Raw genomic sequence first — 21,824 nt, 5'->3', positions numbered from 1 at the left:
ACTATTTGTTGTGATACACTAGTTTCAATCCAATTAGCACCAGGAATCGATATGGTGCCACAGCTTTCTGGCGTGGTCTGTAGCAACTAGGGCATGTTCGTTAAGGCGTTTACACTATTTTCAATGTTAATTGAATACAAACATATTCGGAAATTTAACTTACGTTTGATAAGTTTTCAAGGTGAATTTCAAAATATTTTTTTTAAGATTTTACAGAAGAAAAAGTACAGGAATTTTACTACAGTTTCGTTCTTCTACCAGTTCTAAGTACCAGATTTAATCAAATTACGAGTGCCCCAACAATGTAGATACAAGTATGTTCCTCGGTTGCCCAAGCAGTTGTTCTGTGCACGATTGTCAGTTTTATTGTACCATGTGACGGACACATGTTTTCTCTAGTCTTTCTGATTCGAACTTTAACCCTATTGCAGTTTACACGTGTCTGACAATACCTCGTTTAACTAATTGCAATTTTCTTTTTTGCTCTTCTATCCCACAGCTGGCTTCGGAAACTTTAGCTTCGGAGCACCACAGGCTTCGACGCCGGCTTTCGGTGCTACCCAGACGGTAACAAGTACCGCGCCTTCGCTGTTCGGTGGCCAAGCTGCCAATACCACAACCAACACGGCTTTCGGAGGATTTGGGGGAGCCACGGCTCCCACGGCCGCCAGTACTTCGGCGTTCTCTTTCGGAACTAATACTGCACCGGTAGCTGCGGCAGCGCCAGCTTTCGGAGGATTTGGAACGGCAGCCACCTCAACGGCAGGTGCGACTGGCTTCGGAGGATTTGGGGCGACTGCTACAACTTCAGCTGCAACCGGATTTGGAGGTTTTGGAACAACGGCGACTACTAGTGGTAAGGAAGAAAAAAAACTTAGAATTTCACCTCAAGCCTCTAACCATGACTCATTTTTAGCTCCCGCCTTTGGCGGATTCGGAGGATTCGGAACAACCACAACCAGTTCGGCTCCGTCCCTATTTGGACAGACAAACACTAATACCAACACCGGTTTCGGAGGTTTTGGCACCTCGTTTGGAGCAGGAGCTTTTGGCCAACAACCGGCCAACCCGGGGCTAGCTTTTGGGCAAACGTTCCAGCAACAGCAGCAGCAACAACAGCAGCAACCTGCCCTCACCCCGGAGGAAGCCTTCGCCCAGTCAATTTTCAATGTTTCGATCTTTGGAGATGAACGCGATACGGTTATCGCCAAATGGAACTACCTTCAGGCCATGTTGGGCACCGGTAAAGCCTTCTACTCGCCTACAAATCCTCCGGTGGATATCACATCTAGTAACTACCTTTGTCGGTTTAAAACCATGGGCTACACAAAGTTACCCGGGAAGGAAAATAAAGCTGGACTCGTTGGTCTCACCACGAACAAATCTGCCGGTCAAGTAAAGGATCAGCAGCAGCAATTCGTTACCAGCCTTGGTCAAATTTTCGGCAGTAAACCCAATTTGGCAATAACCGTCGATAGTATCAAATCCTTGGGAGAAAATAAGTGTCAAATCATAATTTATGTTGAGGAAAAGTCCACCACTTCCAACGAAACGAAACGTGTCCTAGCTACGGAAGTTTCCAACTATCTCAATCAACCGACCCCGAAACAACAGCTTTCCACCCTTGGTGTGGAATCAGTCGTCGCACTCGTTCTTCCCGAAGAAGATCAACTGAAAGAATATCTCGACAATCCACCAAAAGGAATCGACCCGCGGATGTGGCAACAAGCCAAAATCGATAACCCCGACCCTAAGCGATTCATACCGGTACCCATGGTAGGCTTCCAGGATCTCAAGTGGCGCATCAAGTGCCAGGAAGGTGAAACAGACATCCACATATCCTACCTGGACAAGGTCGAAAAGGAAATAGCTCAACTGAAACAGAGACACACAAATACCACTGCCAAAATTATGGAACATCGTCGCAAATTCGCCGAGCTAAGCCATCGAATCCTCAAAATCATTGTCAAACAGGAAAGCACCCGCAAAATGGGTCTGTCACTTTCGCCCGAGGAGGAAATCATTCGTAGCAAGTTGGAAAATATGCATGCCCTAGTGTCCACCCCAACGCAGTTCAAGGGCAAGCTGAGCGAGCTACTTTCGCAGATGCGCATGCAACGGAACCAGTGGGCCCATACCGGTGGGGTTAACGAGTACACGCTTGATAAAGGTTAGTTATGATAGGAAATGCAAAAAAAACAACAAAAATGCCGAGGAAAGAATAAAAATAATATGGTCATAAGAATTACTAAAATTTAAGAAGTTTAAGAACTATAAAAAAGCTGCCCATATTTGATAAACAGTCTAATGAGCCATGAACACCTATGCTAGAAAAACGCACAATAATCCAAATCCTAATACTCAAAATAAAGTAGATTAATATGCAAAACAATCATTTTAAGTGTAGGACATAGGCGGTTGAGTTAAATTGCAAATTTAGATAAAGAATTTTTGAAAAAAAATAATTTCAATCTCATTAGTCACTTTATCAAATATAACGTGAACAAAAGTGGACAATTAGCTCTGAATTTGCCTGATGTGCATACGTTTTCAAATATTGCTGCGATTGCTCACGCCCATAACCACCAAGCCACAAGATCACAACAAGAAGGGATTATAAAAACTTTCTAAATAAAGACACCAGATTCAACACATCATGCACATCAGACAATTTATCAAATATATTGCATATTAGACATATTTTCTTTAGGGTTGTATGCCTCCACCGATGCATTTTTTGAAAAATGAATGAAGTAGGGATATTATATAGAGTATAAGTTATCAAATGGCACAATTTTCTCCATTTTGAAAAAATGGCATATTAGACCGTTTATCAAATATGGGAAGAAAGACAAAAGTTAAAAAACGAAAGACAAGACCAAAATAACAAAAAAAGACTTTAAATATTAAAAAGACAAAAAATACAAAAATTACAAATTTCAAACATCTATTAGAGGCGAGGTACCAAAAATGGCAAAAATGACAAAAATAAAAAAAAAAAACAAAAATTATAAAAAAATTAAAAAAATACAAAAATGTCATGACAAAAATGATAAAATGACTGAATTTACAAAAATTACAAATATGACAAAATCACAAAATTCACAAAAATGATAAAAATAAAAAATTATAAAAATGAAAAAGACGAAAACGACAAAAACTACAGACAAGCATGACAAAAAAGGCCAAAATGACATAAACGACAAAAATTATAAATGTGTCAAAATTGATTGATTGAAGTGCGTTTATTTGGGAGGGTGCCGTGCGCCAAGCGATTAAGCACCCTTGTTAAAGTTCTCCTAACCATAGACATTAGATTTCTTTCAAAAGGTTTGTTAATCTTAAAAATTTCAGCACTTTAGTTTCTCTAGCAGCATCGTAGGATAGTATAAAGCCGATATCATCTTCAAGTTCAGCCTCGTCACGTGCATCTTGGTATAAACGACATTCGACCAAGATATGTTCCACCGTCATTCGTACTCCACAGGATTCACAGTCACCACTCTTTCTTTCGATGTAGCAGGAATGGGTTAGTCGGGTGTGACCGATTCGAAGTCTTGCCAAAGAACGTTGCTCGTGCCTGTTGTCTCGGTCTTTCCAAGCACAAGGAGTCGGTTTAGTTTTAAGAATAAACAAGTCTCTCTCAGACAGGAAGTGAGAATTCCTTTTACACTACAGGACCTCATTGAACCAACGAGCAGCATCCGGTGCTGAAACTTCTTGGGTAAGTAGGTCCCTGCTGCGCCCAATGTTTGCCAGAAGGTCCGCTTTATCGTTGCCAGGAATACCGCAGTGGCCGGGTACCAAGCAGAGCTTGGTTTTGGTGTTTTTAAGAGCCGACCTGGCCTTCAATATCCAAGGGTGTGAAGATTTTTCGGAACAGATTGCATCAATGCATCTGGCGGAGTCGGAAAAAATGATTTTTGGTTTGTTGGAGAGGAGTTCGATGGCAATAAGTAGAGCGAGCGCTTCGGCCGAGAAAACAGAACATTGCTTGGGTACAATTCTCCTCAACCATTTCTTCAGCCCTTTTGAGCAGCGAAGGGGCAATATTCAGACCGTTGGCAAGAAGATTAGATGTTTTGCGCAGAAGAACTCTCTTAGCTTCGTAGGGAAAAGGAAGTACACCAGCCTCGGCCATAATAGCAAGTATTGGGCTTGTGCGAAAAGCACCAGAACAAAGTCGTATCCCGGTATTGTAAACGGGTTGAAGAAGTTTGATTATGGGTACACCTCCACTGCTAACGATGCCCCACCCATGGAATATCAAAAGTGTTTTTCGGCTTCCTCCAGTCTTTTTTTGGCCAATAGCTTTCAATGTTCTTCTTGAGTTGTTTGGTGTGTCCAGTGAAGTCCAGACGTCTATCGAAACTGATCCCTAAGATATCGATCGTGGGATCCATGTATATTCGGTTTCCGTTGATTAGGAGGGTGGTAGACTCTTCAGGATGTTTTCGACACTTGCAGAAATGAGACCATTTACTTTTTGAACAGGATATCGTCATTCCTAAAACTTGGGACCATTTCACCGTTTCATCAATGGCAGTTTGGAGATTCTTTGTTGCTTCTTTAGTGTTACGGTGTGTTGCAAAGAGCAAAATATTATCCGCGTAGGTCATGATGTACACATTTGGAGGAATAGATTTAAAGACAGAGTTCATACCTATCAGAAAAAGTGTGACCGCAAGAACGGACCCTTGGGGTACTCCTTGCTTCTGGTTATATTCCTGGGAGTAAGTTCCTCTGATAGCCACTCTGAAAATTCGACCTTCCATAAAGTCCTCACACGCACTCAGAATTCTTTGGCTGAAACCCCACTGGCGAAGTTGGCCCCAGATGAGATTTTTTGGTATGGAGTCATATGCTTTGCATAGGTCGAGCGCTGCTACTTCACAGTGGAGGCGAGAGGTCAGTGCAGGGTTCAGTATTCCTTCTAGATGGGCAAAATAAGCATCGATGCCTTTACCTTTTCTGAAAGCAAATTGGCGGTCGTCCAGAAGTTGCTTTCCCTCCGGGGCGCCCATCAACCTCCGGTTGGTCATTCTCTCATGAACCTTGGATATAAAGTTGGTTAACGAGATTGGACGTTGGTTGCCCAAAACCTTCGAATCTTTATTTGCCTTGGGTATGGGGATGATCGTTGCCGTCTTCCACTCGTCAGGCCATTTTCCGCTCTGCCGCTTTGCTCAAAAGCAGAACTTTGGCTCTAAAAGGTAGACGTCGCAGCATCGGATATCCAATCTCATCTGGACCGGTTGATTGACCTTGCCCACGATTGAGAGACCACATAAGTTCTTCAATTGAGAAATCAGAGTTAACATAATCCAGAGAGGAATCGGCTTGAACCGGCGGTAATTCGTCAGAGAATTTAATGTTAGTTGAAAAACCTTCTTCAAAGTGGCAAGCGATGGCGTTGGCTATTTCAGCGGGATCGTGGGTGATCTTTTCTCCAATAGTCCTACTAGGACGTGGTATACAGCGATTTCCATTGAAGGCGTGAACCTTTCTCCATATTTCTCGGGGGGATGTAGTAGGGTTGAAGCTAGAGATGAATTCTTCCCAAGATGCAACTTTAGCCTTTTCAACAGCTTTTTTTGCTGATGCCGTTCGGTATTCTTTGAGCCGTTCTTCTTTGCGTGGATCGTTATGGGGGATCTTTTTGAGTCGGTAGAGTTTGTTGCGTCGAATTTTGATAGCTTTGGCTACTTCTGGGTTCCATCAGTTCACCGTTTTTTTCCCAACGATTTGACGAGTTCGGGGAATCGCAACCAGAGCGGCATCGTGGACGGTTGAAGTGAAGTTTCCGATGGTCACTTGCTTATTTCTTCTTCAAAAAGTTCCCAATTTGCTTCGTCATATATCCAGCGTCTGCGTCGAGTTTCGGGGTGTTGAGGAAAAGTTGTTAATAGGAAAATAGGATAGTGGTCACTGCCTCTGGTATTGGTGTCAACAGTCCAGATAAGCTTTGATGCAATACCAGGTGAAGCAAGGGAAACATCTATAGCAGAAGCCGACTGGTGGTGGAAAGGTTGTCGTGTCTTTTCACCAGTATTCAGGATAGCCAGGTCGTTTTTCAGTATCAGTTTCAATAGAGCGGATCCTCGGGAATCGAATTCATCACATCCCCAAGCTAGATGGTGAGAGTTGACGTCGCCCAGCAAAACGATGGGAGGAGGAAGCGTTTTTATCACTTTTTGTAGTTCGCTGATTTGGTTTTCATATTTTGTGTGATTGTCGAGGTACAGAGAGACAAATGTGGCGGAGAAAGGAAAATTGATCCTTACAGCAACTAGTTGAAGGGTGGTATCACCTGGTGGATACCTGATACCTGAAGGGTGGTATTTAGGGATATAGTTGAAGGTCCAGCATCATGACGGATTGCGATTCCCACTCCATTACCAGGGGCACCAGTATGTCCAGGTTCTTTGCTTTTGATTTCCCACAAATACGACTCTCTCAATTGTTTGGCGAGGAAATTAGTTTGTCCTGTTCGAGTTTCTTGCAGTGCAATTATAGTTGGAGGATTTTCTTGGGTAAGGAGTTCTAGTTCGTGTCTGTGGGCCCAGAGACCATTTATATTCCAGTGTATGGCTAGAGGGTAAATGTACTTTCCGGGGGAGATTGAGTTGAGCAAATAGCTGGAATTGGGTTGAGTTGAGTCATCATGGTTTTTTTTAATGTGTGAAAAACTTATTAAGTCTTTTGCTAAAAATTGTCCCGGGTGTGTGGCGTTAGCTTGATTCATCTTTCTTGTCTCTTTTTGGGAAGCTTCGTTGTTGTACTTCCTTTAGTGTTTGTTTTTGTTCAACCACGGGTGAAGTCAATGCTTTTCTTTTAAATGATAGATGTGGTGTTTCTGTTAGTATTCGATTATTAGTTGGTTCGAACCTGGGGGAGGAAGACTGAATAAAAAAAGAAAAAAATCTTTCAAACGTCAAATTTCTCTCATCAATCTACCGATCAGTGCAAAGGTTCAAAATCTTACTTTCATATTTAGTGAATTTCAATAAAACTTTTTTGATGTTGAAAAGCATTTGTTTTGCACGAAACAATGATTTAATTAGGTTTTGTTTTGCTCTGGCGAATTCTGCAGATCAGGCGTATTGAGTTGCTCAAATTTCGTTGAAGTTTTTGAAGTTGATAAATAAAAATTGTTTGATTAATGGTTGTTCTAAAAATAGCTTAAATAATAGATTTAGATTTAGGGTAGTTCCCATTGATCGAACAAAGTATTTATATAGTTTAAAGTTTACGATTACAAATCTTTTCAACAATTGTTGGCTTTTTGCCGAACAGTAAAAAAACGATACAGAAAACGATACAGCGAATTTCAGTCTTCCTCCCCCAGGTTCGAACAAGTCTGTCTCATTCTTCTCAACTTCGTCGATTTTATCAGCAATCATCATTTCATCCTGATTGTCTTGGTCGTCTGAGGTGGACTCAGAATATTTATCAAACTCTATTTTATCGGTTTCGTGTTCCTCTTCTTGTTCGTATTGGTCCTCATTCTTAGCTTTTTTTTAGCAAGTAGTAGAACTGCTTGGATTAATTTTTCAATCTTTTGGTTGCTAGCATCTATTTTCATTTTCAGACCCTCAATAACTGCGTGTAACGAAGAAATAGTGGCATCCTTTCCTTTGATTTTCAACTCAAAGTTCTGCGTAAGAGATGAAATTTGCTCTATCTACTCGAAGTTTGAAAATAGAAAACTCTCTTTGATAAATATGGCATTCGGAGCTTCTGGGTGAATGCGTTCCAGAGCAATTCGAGAAGAAGGGTGGGGAAGAACACTTATCTGATGTATGGTTTTGGGAGCAGTTCGGGCAGATTTCGGGTTTTTCGCACTTGGCTTTGGTGTAACCATATTCAAAACATTGGAAGCATTGCATAGGTCTATCGTAGTAAACTTTAGTACGACATGGTATGGGACCGAAATAGATATGAGGCGGAATCGAACCTCCCTTGATTGTCAAGACAAAGAGCGGTGTGGGTTTCGAAGCATATCCTAGGTTTTTTTTTTTTAAATTTGTCTGACATCAATAACATCCTGCGACGCAAGGTGCTCTTTCAATACTTCTAGGGGACAATCTATTGCTTCTGGACAGTAGACGGTGCATTTGACTTTGTTGAGGGTGGGGTGTGATTCGACTTTAACCAGTGTACCCTCATCAAGTTCGGTTAGTGTCAACAGCCTGCCTGACACGTTAGAATCACGAACACGAAAAACATACCTTGATCCTTTGTTTTTCAGTGGTGGCTTCAATTAGACGTTCAGGGATTCGTCTAGCAGTCTTGTTGACCTCAAAAAGATTGAGTTTGATGTTGGGTTCGGCGGCTTCCATCGAAAGGATCTGTAATTTCCCAAACATGCCATCAGGATCCATATAGGATGGCATTGTCCCGTCGCCAGATCCAGGCGGTTCTCTATTTTTTCTTCTCGCCATTCTCCCCCATTCTCTCGATTCCAACCAAACAGTTATCACTGATAATTCTTTTTTGGAATTGAAACTGGCGGAAATGACAATAGTAACTAAAACGACAAAAATGGTAATGTTTACTTAAATGACAAGCATGTAAACAATGAGAAACATGTAAACAATGGCAAAAAAAAAAACAAATGTGACATTCATGACTCAAATCCCGGAAATGACTTAAATTATAAAATTTATAAATTTGAAAAAAAAAACTACAAAAAAAGCTTGCCATTTGAGATGGATTCGTCATTTAACACTAGAAGGACCGGCAAACTGAATATACCTATTCGGACCGTGACCAGTCAAAATGACTGGTAAAGGGGAAATGTTTTCTATCAAAATATTTTTAAATTTTTTCTTTTGAAATTATTTTGTTATTAATTCGATAACATTTTTGTTATAAAATTGAAATATTTTTTCACCATGGGTGCCCGGAATGACCTCAGTTTAGCATAGTTGACGAATGCGTGTATGTCATAAAATGAATATGTCAAAGAATTATCAAAAAATTAAAACACATTATCAATCTAACAATAAAAACATGTTAGATGGCTATGGTTATTGACCATGGGTGCACGGTTTCACTTCAGTTTTGTTTTAGTAGATGTTTTCTAGCATCCATCGCTCTGAAGTTTTTCAACCCGATGCCTATAAATTATACCTGATATTGTAGGTTTTGAAGCATATTTTTTATATAAGTAGAGCAATTTACCATGGGTGCACGGATTCACCGCCATTCATCCAAAATCAATTTTTTTGCATGTTGAAGGTAAAGAATAAAGACTTTTAAAGATTCAAATGATAATTTGTGTTATACGCATGGTTTTTCACTATGGGTGCACGGATTCACCGCGTTTTAATCAAATATTGGACTTTTTGCAATTTTTCAATTTTTTAAAAAGCATTATTACAAATCTTAACTAAACCAAAGTCGAAATCATGTCTTTCATATTGAGACATAATTATTTAAATAACGATTTTTATTTTAAGCTAAGTTTTTTCATTCCTGGAAAAGAAATATTTCAATTATATCTTGAAATAATAAATTTATTTATATATAATTAAAAAACAGGTTTTTGCCATCGTATATTTATCGGATAAGATCTGATCAACATCCAAGAAATTGGAAAACGGTTATCATGGATCGAGTGAATTTTAGTAATTATATGCATCAAGTTATGTCGTGCGACGGAAAACAGTGGAAATAAAAATAATGAATCAACATGGTCAAATGTACACATTGATTTGTTTTTGCTAAAAAGTTTTTCGATTGACTAATGTTGCATTTCAAATGCCTATTATATCTAACTCAAAAATATTTTGTGTTCTGAAGCAAGTTGTAAACTATTTATTTCTATATAATTAACAACGGCGAATTTACAGCCATTCCGTGCACTCATGTTGAAAAATCTTAGCGCCAATGTGGTCTATCAGATAGACTGGCGTGAGTCTAGTCTAGGTATGCCAGGTGTACTGGGTTCGATTCCCGGTATCGGCAAGAAAACTCTAGGGTTCAAACCCCGTAAGTTGCCGATAGGTAAGATGTGTTTCCTCTTATAATAAGAATGTTCAATCAGTTGCAAGCTTTATACACGGGTGCCGGAATACCTGTAAGAGAACTTGAATTGGAAATTTGTCAAACCTAATAATCTAAGAATGCATGTGAATACATACTTGGGCAGAAACTGCGGTGAATCCGTGCACCCATGGTGGATATCCAACGTATGAAGAATAATCAAATATAAAAAAAATCATTTAAATTGTTCAGTTTCATAGACATAAGGTCTTCAAATTTGAATAAATAAGTACACAATTCATAATTATTTTACTCATACTAGTTCAGTTTAAAACATATTTATCACCTAAAATTACTCGATTATTCAAATGGACATGTATTAAAACTAACATAACTTTTACAAATCTTGATGAAATTTCGCCAAATTTTGACAGAAAGTTCGATTATAGTTGAGCAACAAAACAGACCAAAAAAATTGGGGGTCAAGTGCTTGAAGCGCCACACAGCGGTCGATCCGAGAACTTTTTCTACAAATTTTCATGACTTCGCATCGAAAATCAATAATTTCATAGCTAATGACACACTCCTGCCCACCATAAATCAACTAAGGCTCTTTGTCTTGAATGTAGATTGCAAATAAAACCAAAAGCAAGCGAAAAAAAATTATCTTGTTTGAGTTATAGGTTTGTGAATTTTACCAGTCATTTTGACTGGTCACGGTCCGAGTGTCCATGGCGAAATTTTTCTCGCTTATTAAAAGAGCTAGAAAAATAAAAAATACACAGTTTTGTAGAGATTCAAAATTCATGAAAAGTCGTATTTTTTGCGAATTTTTAGAGCGTAGTGTTTAAAAGATATCCAACAAACAAAGCGTCCCACCAGTCATTTTGACTGGTGCGGTCTTTCTAGTTTTAAGATGCCTTTCCATTTCTTCGGCTTCGTCATTTGTTCTCAAACAGTTCCTACATTTTTAATTTATCTTATTTCCGTTACAAAATTCAATACTCGACACAAGAATGCACTTTTTAAAATTACATTTATTCTTACAGAATCTTCTGAGGAAATGAAAAACTTTTTGACCATGCAACAAAAAGCGATGTCCTTTCTGGTGGAGACGGTCAACAAAGATCTCAAGGATCTGAAGATCATTTCCGACGGTATGTCTCGATTGATACAAAGCTAAACGGCTGTCTCTGCTAAGCTGATGGTGAGTACGTCTTTTTTTTTTTATTTCCAATTCAAGCTATTCTCACGATATGAAATTATGATGCACATTAAATTGTTATTGTCAGTACATAAAATACGGAAAAAAGCTGATTCTCGGTGTAAATTTTCTCAAAGCATATCGAAAGCCTTCAACCCAGTATTATGTTGTGGTATGGTTGCGAATCGACGATCGGATGACCGGGCATTGTGTAGCGAGGCGATATGTAGTAGGTACTTTTCTCCATTTCCACAAATCGATTCTGGGGCCAACCGTACATCCCTGCAATAGAAAATTTCTATCAATTCAGTTCCAAAACCAAACCTACAAACACATTATTACCAGAACTTTTAACCGGCACCTGTGGAATGTAGTTAGCGCTTTTATCACTGACCGTCGAACCCGCCACACTGCTCCTTCCGTCATCCACGTCCTTATCGTCTTCCTGTTCCTCGTCCTCATCATCCGTCTTCTCGTACGTGCTCTTAGACTTCTGCAGACACTTCAATGCATGCATATTAGTCACCTTTTTCCTCCCGCAGCGGCACGTATCAATGAGCGTTTTGAACATCTGCTTCGACACAAAGTGGGACTCGCCGTGGCCATCGTACTCGTGGACGTTTACCTTCTGGGCATGTCGCTGGTGCATGTCTTTTAGTTTTTTGTTGTTTTTCTTCAGGTCGAAATATTCCGTTGTTTCCGGTTGGGTCATGAAGCCCCACCGTTTCTGGTAATCGTGGCGAACTTTGCTCTCCAGCTCGATTTGCTCGCGGCTTGAAAAGAAAAGCAAAAAATGAAGTAGGTACTTATTTGAAAAAAGTATATTTAGAAATTTTATATTTTTTTTTTGTATTAGGACAGTCCAAGAAATTGTGAGAAATTATCAAAAATTTCAACAATGACAAAAATAAAAAAAAGGACCAAACTGTCAGCCTGGACAACATTTTCTACATGTGAAATACAAATGTAAAAGTTGTTTTGATAACTTTTGCAGCAGTTTTTTGTGAATTCTCAAGATGTTCCATACGTCGCAATGAAAGCTCACGCGAGATTTATTCTCATAAATCATTCCGATTAAAATTATTGTCGAAATGATTGGAATTTAATTTAATTCCGGAAATTTGTTCCAATTTTAAAAATAATCTAAATTTTTTTGTGAAAATTTTCTGGAGGTTTCGGAATAGTGAAAATAGTCATGAAAATCTACAACATAGTTCTGAATAACCAAAATTTTTAAAATCATGATTGTCAAATTTCCTAGTCAGTGATGTCGAATCCAAATCACCGGTAGAATTGTCAAAAAGGTTTAACGTTTTAAGAACTATCCAAAGCTTGTAGAAATTATTTAAATACTTACATTTTACCATCTCGAACGACCGGTTCCATCGACGAATGCATGGCCCGATCCGAGGTGTGCGTGGGTGGGGCCGCCCTCTCGGCGGACTTCTTTGGACTCATTATTTTTGATTCCTGGGAATGGGGGCTCCAGAGAGCTTTTAATTAAATAATCAATTCACCTTTCCCTTGCTTTAGAACGAACGAACGAACGAACGAACAAATAAATTCCTTGATGTCTTTGTGTTTGTCGAAAACCCCTTTTTTTCAAGTACCAGCACAGCAATGACTAGTTCATTGATGAAAATCTCAACGATTTGATCCTTCGGGATTCCCGGAAAACGGAATTGAGCTCTTTTGATTTCCACCGAACAATAGAAAGATAATTGCGAACTTAGTAATCATTCAGTCTCTCCTTCAAACAAAAAGATTTTAAGACTCACAAGTGAATTATTCCGTTGCGAAACGCTTCACTTTACTTCGTCTTGAAAAGGGAAAATGAGATTGCTAAAGGAACGTCCTCTTTCTAAATACTGAACTTCCTGAAAGATGCATACCGATTTTTATATAGTCTTGTGCGGGCATGCCTAGAAAGACATCGAAAATACTGGAAAATTTATTGACCCATCAGGCGTTACCGGTGTTTCCCGCGCCAAACGCGGTATCCAGGAAGAAACTTTTACTGTAGCACGTTGCTTGGGACAAATCACTCCGCCGAGGTATAATGTTTCCCTCGATTTGGAGTTATTCTCCCCCCTCGTTTGTTAAATGTACTGCTTCGATTATCTTAGAAATCTGGACGTTTCTGGAACACTCTAAGCCTAAACTCTTTCAATCATACGACGAACTTAAATTTGATTATACAAATTGTGGGGGGTAGCCAAATGGATCATTCCGAATTTCGAAAACCGACCATTTAAATTTTGAAGATTGGCCCAAATAACTGTCCTGTGCAAAATTTCAGCTCAATCGGACTTTATTTAAGCGTTCAAGATTCGAATTCAAAAATCACCAAAGGCGGGACCAAAGAAAATCGGAAAAATTTTAATTAAGATTTCAAAATGACTTAAGAATGCAAAAAATGTCGAAGTCAGGTGTTAACTGGAAATAAAATTTTGGCCAAAAATTGACTACAGGATTTCAAAAATCACTTAAAGCAGGACCAGATGAAATCCGGAAAATCTTAATTTTATAAAACGTGGAGATCTGGTGTTGTCTCGAATTATAATTTTGGCCAAAGATCGACTTTCGGAACTTCGTCGGTTTTCCGAAAAACAGCCGGTTCAAATCCAGGAAGTTTTGAACAGTATCTGGGTATCCCGGACAGATTTGACTTAACTCGAATTCCTTATTGGATTTATATGCAAGCCTGGATATATCCAGAAAATCTGGAATAAACGTTAATCAATTTGTTCGAAGCGCACGCTACCTGCATATGTGAGTGTAGTTGGTAGATTATTGTTTATTTTAGATGCAAACAAAAAAGAGTTTTATTGTTATTATTTCTTTTATAACTCTTAAAAGAGTTATTGGTCCACTTTGGTGTCTCGGATGAAAGTTGCATCATAAATTGAGCCTTGAGCTATACAATGGTATTTTGCAGAATATTCGGTGATGATGAAGACGGTACTTTTAGATACTATTTAAAGCTTATTTACAATTTCTCATGTTAAAGGTCATTACTTAAATTTTTTTTAAATATTTTATTTGGAAAGCTCATAAAATTTCAATGCGTTTTGATGTATTAATTTATGATTTCCGTTGAAAAATAACAGAGTTATGTAGCTTTGAAATATGTTTTTTTTAAATTCCGTAGAAAAAATTTTAAGTTCTACCTAAGATGATTCACTGAAAATTTATGTTTTTTTTATAATGATGTAGCTTTTTCAACATGTCTTTTGGTTATTTTATAAACCGTCTTCGTCGGGCATTCGTTTGGATCGGTTGTGTTTGGTGGTTAGTCTCTGTCTACTGCGCGGCGTGAGTTTTGGGTTTACGGATTTATGTTTCCTGATGTTTAAAAGTGATATTATTCAGTAAAGTTACCCATATGGCTCGCGGAACGATGAACATGATTCAGGACGCTATGGAAATCAGTCAAACGTTGCCGTTTAGTGACAATTTTAGTTGTTCGGGAAGGAATCAGAATGATTTATCTGGTTGTGTTTCGCGTGCGTGGGTTTTTTTTTTTTGTTTCGTTGGGTTGGTACTACGGCGTGTGGTAGGCGTGTTTTAAAGAATTTGAAAATTTATCAAAGTGAATGGTTTTGGTTAAGCTACTGAGAGAAATATTTCCTTACGCGTAGCCGATGTTATTGAGGGAAATTAATTGAATAAATGGAAATTGGTGTAAAACGTAAGATACCTTTCTTGTTGGGCTTTGCATGAGTACACACTCGAAGGGTGATTGGGACCTGGCTTTGAAGAAAAATGTGAATTAAAGTGAAGTGGAGTGATTTCAAATGAGTATTGGAAAAGTTTGTGCTTGAGTGTATTAAAACAAAGTTCCATTAAAGTGTCACAATTTAAATCTCATACACGGCAAATAATCAAGTGGTTTGAAAAATGTTAGGCAGCTGATCTGGAAGCAGCCGATGTGGAAGCAGGAAAATATGGTGAGGACGTTCCATTTTCATCCTTTTCTCCTTGTTATAATTTTTGCTCTGCCTTCTCATGAGAAACAAGCATCTTTCTATCTTTTTTTTTATTTGCTTGTCCCGCTTACACTTTTAGCCATTGTTTCTTCTTGAATGTATTTTGTTTCTAAATTACGAAAGACAAAATCCCGGTGTTCCATTAGCGTTAAAAATTCCAATCAGCGTTTCTCTGATTTTAGTAAATTTCTAATGTGTAGATTAATATCGAAAAGACAAGTGATGATGATCGAATAATTAATTTGCTCAGATTTCTTTTTCCCTATCATCAATTCACATTTTAGTAATTTCAATCGCAGCAACCACAGGCCGGCATCATTGCAATTCTGTTTTGCGTCGTTTTCCGTAATCACTCGATGAATGGCCTTTACTGTAGATTGCCTGAGTCTGGTAAAGCAGGGAGTGATAGAATGAGCACTCCAACTTAGCACTATTCGATATAGTTTTGATAAAATATTGTAATTTTAGCTCTTTTCAGTTATTTAAAGTTGAATGTGCAATTTTTAGTTCAAGCGAAACAAATAAAAATTGTTAACAGCAACTCAAATGTTAACCGGTACAATTTTATGTAACCATGCAGAAATAATCAGTTTCAGGCTATTTAACCTTTAATTTTTTCCCGTTAGTTAGTTAGTTTTTCAATCGAAGACACATCTGATAATGAATGAAAAAAGATTATACAGATAAATTTTAGGATTTTTAATAAACCCATAAGGTCATAATCCAAAAACATATGTGCGGGTGCGTTTTATTTTATCCTTTGCGTTTTCAGTTTAAGAAATAAAATAAATGTCATAGAATAGTCGGTTTGAAAAGTACAATATTTATTAATTTTTTTTCCAGCGTTATTTTTGTCCATTATTTCCTATAGGAAGTTTGAAGTTTGTATTATTCTGATGATTGATGTAAAAAAGCATATTCTTATTTACAAACTGCTCAGCTTCTTCGTTCCGGCATCCATCACTTTGCTGATGATCATCAAAAAGATACTTTACCTTTAATTCAAATTTCTTTTTATAATAATTGTTAGAAGATTTGAATTAATGATTTTTCAAATAACCACAACTCATTTTTATTTGATTTCAACATCATTTTGCGGAATAATTTGCTATTATAATTGTATCTGTAGTGTTGAATTAAATCTATTTTGTTGAGCAAAACATTTTTTTATTTGGATTAAAAATTAAATTCTATTGAAAATAATGAATTCTAGGTTTCGATATACATCTGTTTTTATTCCAGCACTTTTTACAAAATTTTAATATTTCTTGAACATGTGTTGTAAAAACTCACATTTCAACACCCATTAGTTAAAATTAGAGTTCATTACACATCTTTTCAGATAAATGGTCATATATCTTTATTCTTTATTCTTGTTGATTTCAAATTGATTATTTAGATTATATTTTTTTTATTTTATTTTATTTTTTGTTTTTATTAGAGAGACTTTCAGCCTTTGGCTGGTTCGTCTCTACTTTTTATTTTTTAATATTATATCATCGTATTTATAATATTTTATTATTTTTACTTTATCATTATTTTTAATTTATATTATATAATCATATGTTAATTTTTTTATTTATTATTTATTTATTATAGGAAATGGATCTGAGGATAACCTCAGGAAACGGAGTGTTTTCAAAATGTTTATTTTTTTTTAATTTTCAGTATATCGTTTGAAGAATGGTTTATTTTTCAAATTGGTAATTTTAAAGCACTTAAATTTTTCATTACATCCACATAAAAAAATTGAACAGCATCATTTCACCATAACTATCTCTAGTGTATTGTATTGTCGCAGAGTTGCCGCGGTTCACCTTCATTCCCTGAAAAGCATTATTGGCACATGGCGTTTGTTATTTTAATATAAATATTTCATTGCAGCTTTGAACCAGTAGAATGATCGTTTACAAGTCAGATGCTATACTGTACCATGAAAAAAAAACTGTTTTTTAAGTTACACTAAAAAACAAACGAACTGTGTATTTGATATTTTTTTTACTATGTATTTTCAAAAATGGGTTATTGGTATTTTAACGACATTTGTAATTAGGCTCTTCCATTAACCATTTAAATATTTTTTTATCGTTAATTTTTTTTTCTTTTTAATGAATTTAATTAACCTGATGCTGTAGATTAGAATTATAAAAAATAAGTTGCCTCAACGTCCGCATTTTAGTTATAATTTTTTTTTTCTTTCAGGATATCCGGTGTTTCAAGTTTATCAATTTATCCATTTATTCAATTACGTCTAATCAACACAAAAATCTATCGAAGTATTTGCAGATGAGGACATGTTTTCCATGGATTCTTCTTACTTTATTTGATGATCATACATTATCCTATATTTCGTTATTATACTGTTATATAATTGTACATTATATTATTTTATATCATTATATTTTTCTTTTATATTTCATTATTATGTTATATTTTTTCTACATTATTATTTTATCATACGAACGGGTTAGGGGCATCAGGGTAACCTTCTTTTGCAAAAGGAGCGGGTAGCGGTATGTCCTCGTTACCCGTTTCGAATACTGGACATTTCTCAATTCATGTCTAGGGAATTTGGCATGGCTAAGAAAAAGATAGTATTCGATTACTTTTTGTAAAATAAGGACGCACTCTTTTTTCGGAAGCCTTGGGGGCGGGATTATGATTTGCATGCTATTTTGGTTAGTCAACAATACGGTTATAACCTCTCGAGACTTTTCCCTCTAATAACCCTGGATACCGTAGGTGCCTCTGCTTACGATTCTATTCCCTTCTAAGTCTCATTGAGTGGCTATGATTGTTTTGCGTGGCAACCAAGAGGGACGTGCGGATTATTTTTTTGGCCATAACCGCGGCGCTGCCGCAAACCCAAGGTGGATACATACATACATACATACATGTCTTTTGGTTATTTTATAAACTTTCCAAAATCATTTGAAAAATTTGACAATTATCTATATATAGAGGAGAATGGGGTAACGTGGGCCACTCTGAATATTCCTGATGTGTGTTGAGATAAAAATCTCAATCCAACTGTCATCGTCGTCGTTTTGCATAAGCATATTATAGCATCTATATGTAGTTGTCTTAAATACGTATCATATGCTCCTTTTATTTATCAAGTTAAAAAAAGTTTTAAAAAAATTACTTACATAATTCAATAAGCACCCGCTAATTGCATCGATGGGGAACCTAAAGTACATAACAAAACTATGCTCATACGCTTATTTATGATCTTAGTTTTGTCAAGTTCTTCCACTTGGAAAAGCAATTTTTGATTTTTTTTTGTTTCGATTATAGTCGTTTTACCATCTTTATGGCATTCGCGACTTTATCAACGTTACAGTTGGCGGATCGTTATTGAAAAACTTATCCGGTACAACTGTGTTCGATATTTACTCTTGGGCTCGAACTCGCGGACATCGGCTCAGGAGACAATAGACTTGCCAACTGAGCTATATCACAAGCCAAAAAAAAAAAAATTCTTATGGTACCTTAAAAATGTAGAAAACCATATTATTTTTTATTTTCATTTTATCTTTTATAATAAAGAAGTTATGGAAAAACAAAAAAAAAATGCCCATGGCTCCCCACTCACCCATACAAAAATAAATATTTGTCTGTCTGTCTGTTCCCTAAAGACTCGGAAACTACTGAACCGATCATCGTGAAAATTGACATCTGAGGGTTTTTGGGGCCGAAGATGGTTTCTATAATACTTACAAACCTCTCCGACCTAATGGAGGGCGGGCTCCCATACAAAATAAATAAAAATTTGACACAATTCGAACAATTCTCGGGAACTATTGATCTGCTCAACTTGAAATTTGGTGTGTAGCCGTTTCCAAGACCGTGTATAGTTTCTTGAATACTTTCAAACCTCTTCGAATCCAAAAAGAGGGGGCTACCATACAAAATTAACAAAAATTTGAAAGAATTCGAACAATTTTCGGAAACTACAACGAGAAATTCGATGTGTAGCCTTTTCTCAGACCGGGAATGGTCTTTATAATACTTTCAAACCCTTCAAATCCAAAGGGGGGAGGCTTCCATAAAAAAATTAACAAAAATTGAACAAAGTTTAAACAATCCTTGGAGGAGTTCTGTTGAAAATCGATAAACGTAAGTGTTTTGTCATGACGAGATGATTTATTGAATTAATAAAAGAGTTTTAGCAAAATTTGAGACAATATTGTATTGATAGACGCTTACCATTTTAGTGAATGAAGAAAAAAAAACGAACACAAACACATACAGGATCTCAATAAAATTTGATGTTTTCTTGAAGAGATTCCTTTTTCTTAACTCTAAGCGTAAATTTTTCGAGGTTGATGGCTAGCATCTTACAAACGCTAAAACCACCAACCCACAGAAAGTGTATTATGTATGCCGTGGCCGGGATTCGATCTCATACCTGCTGGCTTAGAAGACTTGAAGGCTATCCTCTACGCCACGGGCTGCGGCTAAAAGAATGAATCTGTATATAGAAAAAATGAATGTTTGTCTGTCTATCTGTTCCCTATAGAATTGGAAACTACTGAACCGATCAATGTGAAATTAGGTATGTAAGAGTTTTTGGAGTCGGAGATGGTTTCTAAAATACTTTCAAACCGCTCCAACTTTGAAAAGAGGGGCTTCCATAAAAAATTAATAAAAAAAATTAAACAACCCAAACAATTTCCGGAAACTACTAACCAGATCAACTTAAAATTTAGTGTGTAGCCATTTTCAAGTCCAGAAATGTTTTCTAAAATAATTTTCAACCCCTCAGAATCCAAAAATGGGCGGCTCCCATACAAAAATATCAAAAATTTTACAAAATTCGAATAATTTTCAAAAGTTATTATAAATTTGACAAAATCGCAATAAATTTTTTAAGGATTTATGATAAACGTAAGCGTTTTGACATTATGAGATAATTTATTGAATTGAAAAAAAAAATTTCAAAATAAGATGAGATAGTGTATGATCGAAGCTTCCCATTTGAATGAATGAATTTTCAATAAATGTAACATACATGTTATTAAAAATCCAATCTCTTAGTGTTTTCATAAAGTTTGGCAAACTTTTTGATTATATAAAAACTTGGCTGTATTTGAATACTCCTTCCCGTTCAAAAAGGGGCGATTTTTTTATATAAAGGTTTTATCTATTGTATTGAAGATTGGGCCTATTTTTTTTTCTAAAGGATGGCTCCCTTCAACCTTCAAAAGTTAACCCTTCGTTTCATAAAGTAACAAATTTGCAACAATTAATGTATGGAAAAAGTGAAAAATCGTATTTTATTTTAATTTTTTTTTTTCTAGATGTACTCATCATTTCCAACTGTTAAAAATGATTTTTAAGGAAAAATAAAAAATCATGAAATGAAGGGTTAAGTTATGTTGAGACTCAAAATAATCTAGAAGTTCAGATGCCTCGAAAATAGTTCGCTGTAATGTTGAAATTGAATTAAAAGTAAGTATATTTTAGTTATAATAATTTTAACGAACTTATTATAACTTGTAAATATTGTCGAGGGCTCAGGGTTGCAGTCCCAGACATTAACTACACTTTATTTTATACTTTAAAAGACTTTAACGACTTATATTTTATTATAAACACTTAACAATTAGTAGAACATTAATTGGACACTTTTCGGCCTGGCCGTCTAGTCGTCGCGCTGGAACAAATCGAAGTGATGCTTTTTTTCTGAGAAAACTTTTGTGGTTGATTCAACCCTCTTCGGTTCTACCGCTTCAAAATAGTTGGCGCTTAATGAAAACACTTCTTTTAAAATTTCTCCTCGCTCATATTAAACCTCTGTCATTTTTTTCTAATTTCTTTTATCCATTTACGATTGAGGAGAAGTAAGCCATGACTTTTTGGCAACGCACGCGTTTTTATTTTCTTCCAGCAAAATTTTCAATAAAATTAAAATTAACTGGGGGTAAAAGAGCAGCATAGTGGAAAATATTTTGAAAAGTGACTGACGGAAGTTGCCGAAGTGGTTTATGGTGTACTTCAGAATGCTATTGCCCGGTTGGGGGAAGTGATGGGCGATCAAACATTCTGAAAATATTGTTGATGGTTTGGGAAGGGAATTTGTTTTCTCTCTTGGCTGGTTTAATATACGGATAATTAGGTGAAAGATATATCGCATTCTATCAAGCAGATAAGTGAAACATAGTTTGCAGTACATTCGGGATTTTCGAAAATAAGAAAATTTTGGGTGGATGCAGTCCTCAAAATGAAGAAAAACAGTGGATATATTGGGAATAAATTATTGAATGGATGGAATTTCCAGATTTTTTTTCAGTTTTGGTTCAGTCAGTGGTTTTTAATGGGAGAAAATTTGCACACATGCTTTGAAACAAGTGATGTTCTGGCAGATTATTGGGTTGTTAAAACGTGTTTAGTATTGGAAAGATAACCGAGTAATTATTCTAAGGACATCTCATGGATTTGTTTTTATCTTGATTGCGTAAAAATATCAAAAAATGTGAACATGGTTTCCTGCATAGTTCCTTTTTATACTGTTTTTTTTTTTCCGGCTGATTTAGCCTGGATTTTGGGTGTAAAAACTGATATCATTTCTAAGTGCACGAGGTATAGAAAGAACTGGTAAGGGTCCCTAAAATCAGTGACAGAAAAATTGATTGCAG

The 21,824-nt window shown here is 36.6% G+C and overlaps 2 protein-coding genes across 3 annotated transcripts in view; one reads left to right on the top strand and one right to left on the bottom strand.

Moving 5' to 3' along the window:
* LOC129757944 (probable nucleoporin Nup54) overlaps positions 1-11,293 on the top strand; it is a 38,349-nt gene extending 27,056 nt beyond the window's left edge. The window contains exons 1-4 of one of the 2 annotated variants that reach the window (XM_055755354.1): positions 79-181; positions 500-856; positions 917-2,170; positions 11,040-11,293. In XM_055755354.1, the coding sequence (XP_055611329.1) occupies positions 94-181; positions 500-856; positions 917-2,170; positions 11,040-11,173 (1,833 nt within the window). In that variant the 5' untranslated portion in view covers positions 79-93 and the 3' untranslated portion in view covers positions 11,174-11,293. Of the gene's footprint in view, positions 1-78; positions 182-499; positions 857-916; positions 2,171-11,039 lie in introns of those variants that run through there. The other variant, XM_055755356.1, reaches the window with a different exon arrangement.
* On the bottom strand, positions 11,095-12,776 carry LOC129757946 (uncharacterized). Its single transcript, XM_055755361.1, has 3 exons — positions 12,552-12,776; positions 11,537-11,967; positions 11,095-11,476 (listed from the first exon to the last, which is right to left on the bottom strand). Exons 1-3 carry the CDS (start codon positions 12,650-12,652, stop codon positions 11,346-11,348), a joined length of 663 nt encoding a protein of 220 aa, XP_055611336.1. The 5' UTR covers positions 12,653-12,776; the 3' UTR covers positions 11,095-11,345.
* Positions 12,777-21,824: the final 9,048 nt, after the last annotated feature.

Source organism: Uranotaenia lowii, chromosome 3, assembly GCF_029784155.1.
Source record: "Uranotaenia lowii strain MFRU-FL chromosome 3, ASM2978415v1, whole genome shotgun sequence".
NCBI lineage: Eukaryota > Metazoa > Arthropoda > Insecta > Diptera > Culicidae > Uranotaenia > Uranotaenia lowii.
The sequence above is the reverse complement of the archived record's forward strand: the minus strand, read 5'-3'. Positions and strand labels throughout refer to the sequence as shown.

What these genes read in the sequence shown, in the direction of transcription:
- LOC129757946 (XM_055755361.1), bottom strand. Translation starts at nt 12,652, where the DNA reads ATGAGTCCAAAGAAGTCCGCCGAGAGGGCGGCCCCACCCACGCACACC. An exon ending in GTCGTTCGAGATGGTAAAAT is followed by an intron (nt 11,968 to 12,551) that starts GTAAGTATTTAA and finishes TTTCTTTTCAAG; the next exon opens with CCGCGAGCAAATCGAGCTGG. An exon ending in GGTGCCGGTTAAAAGTTCTG is followed by an intron (nt 11,477 to 11,536) that starts GTAATAATGTGT and finishes TTTCTATTGCAG; the next exon opens with GGATGTACGGTTGGCCCCAG.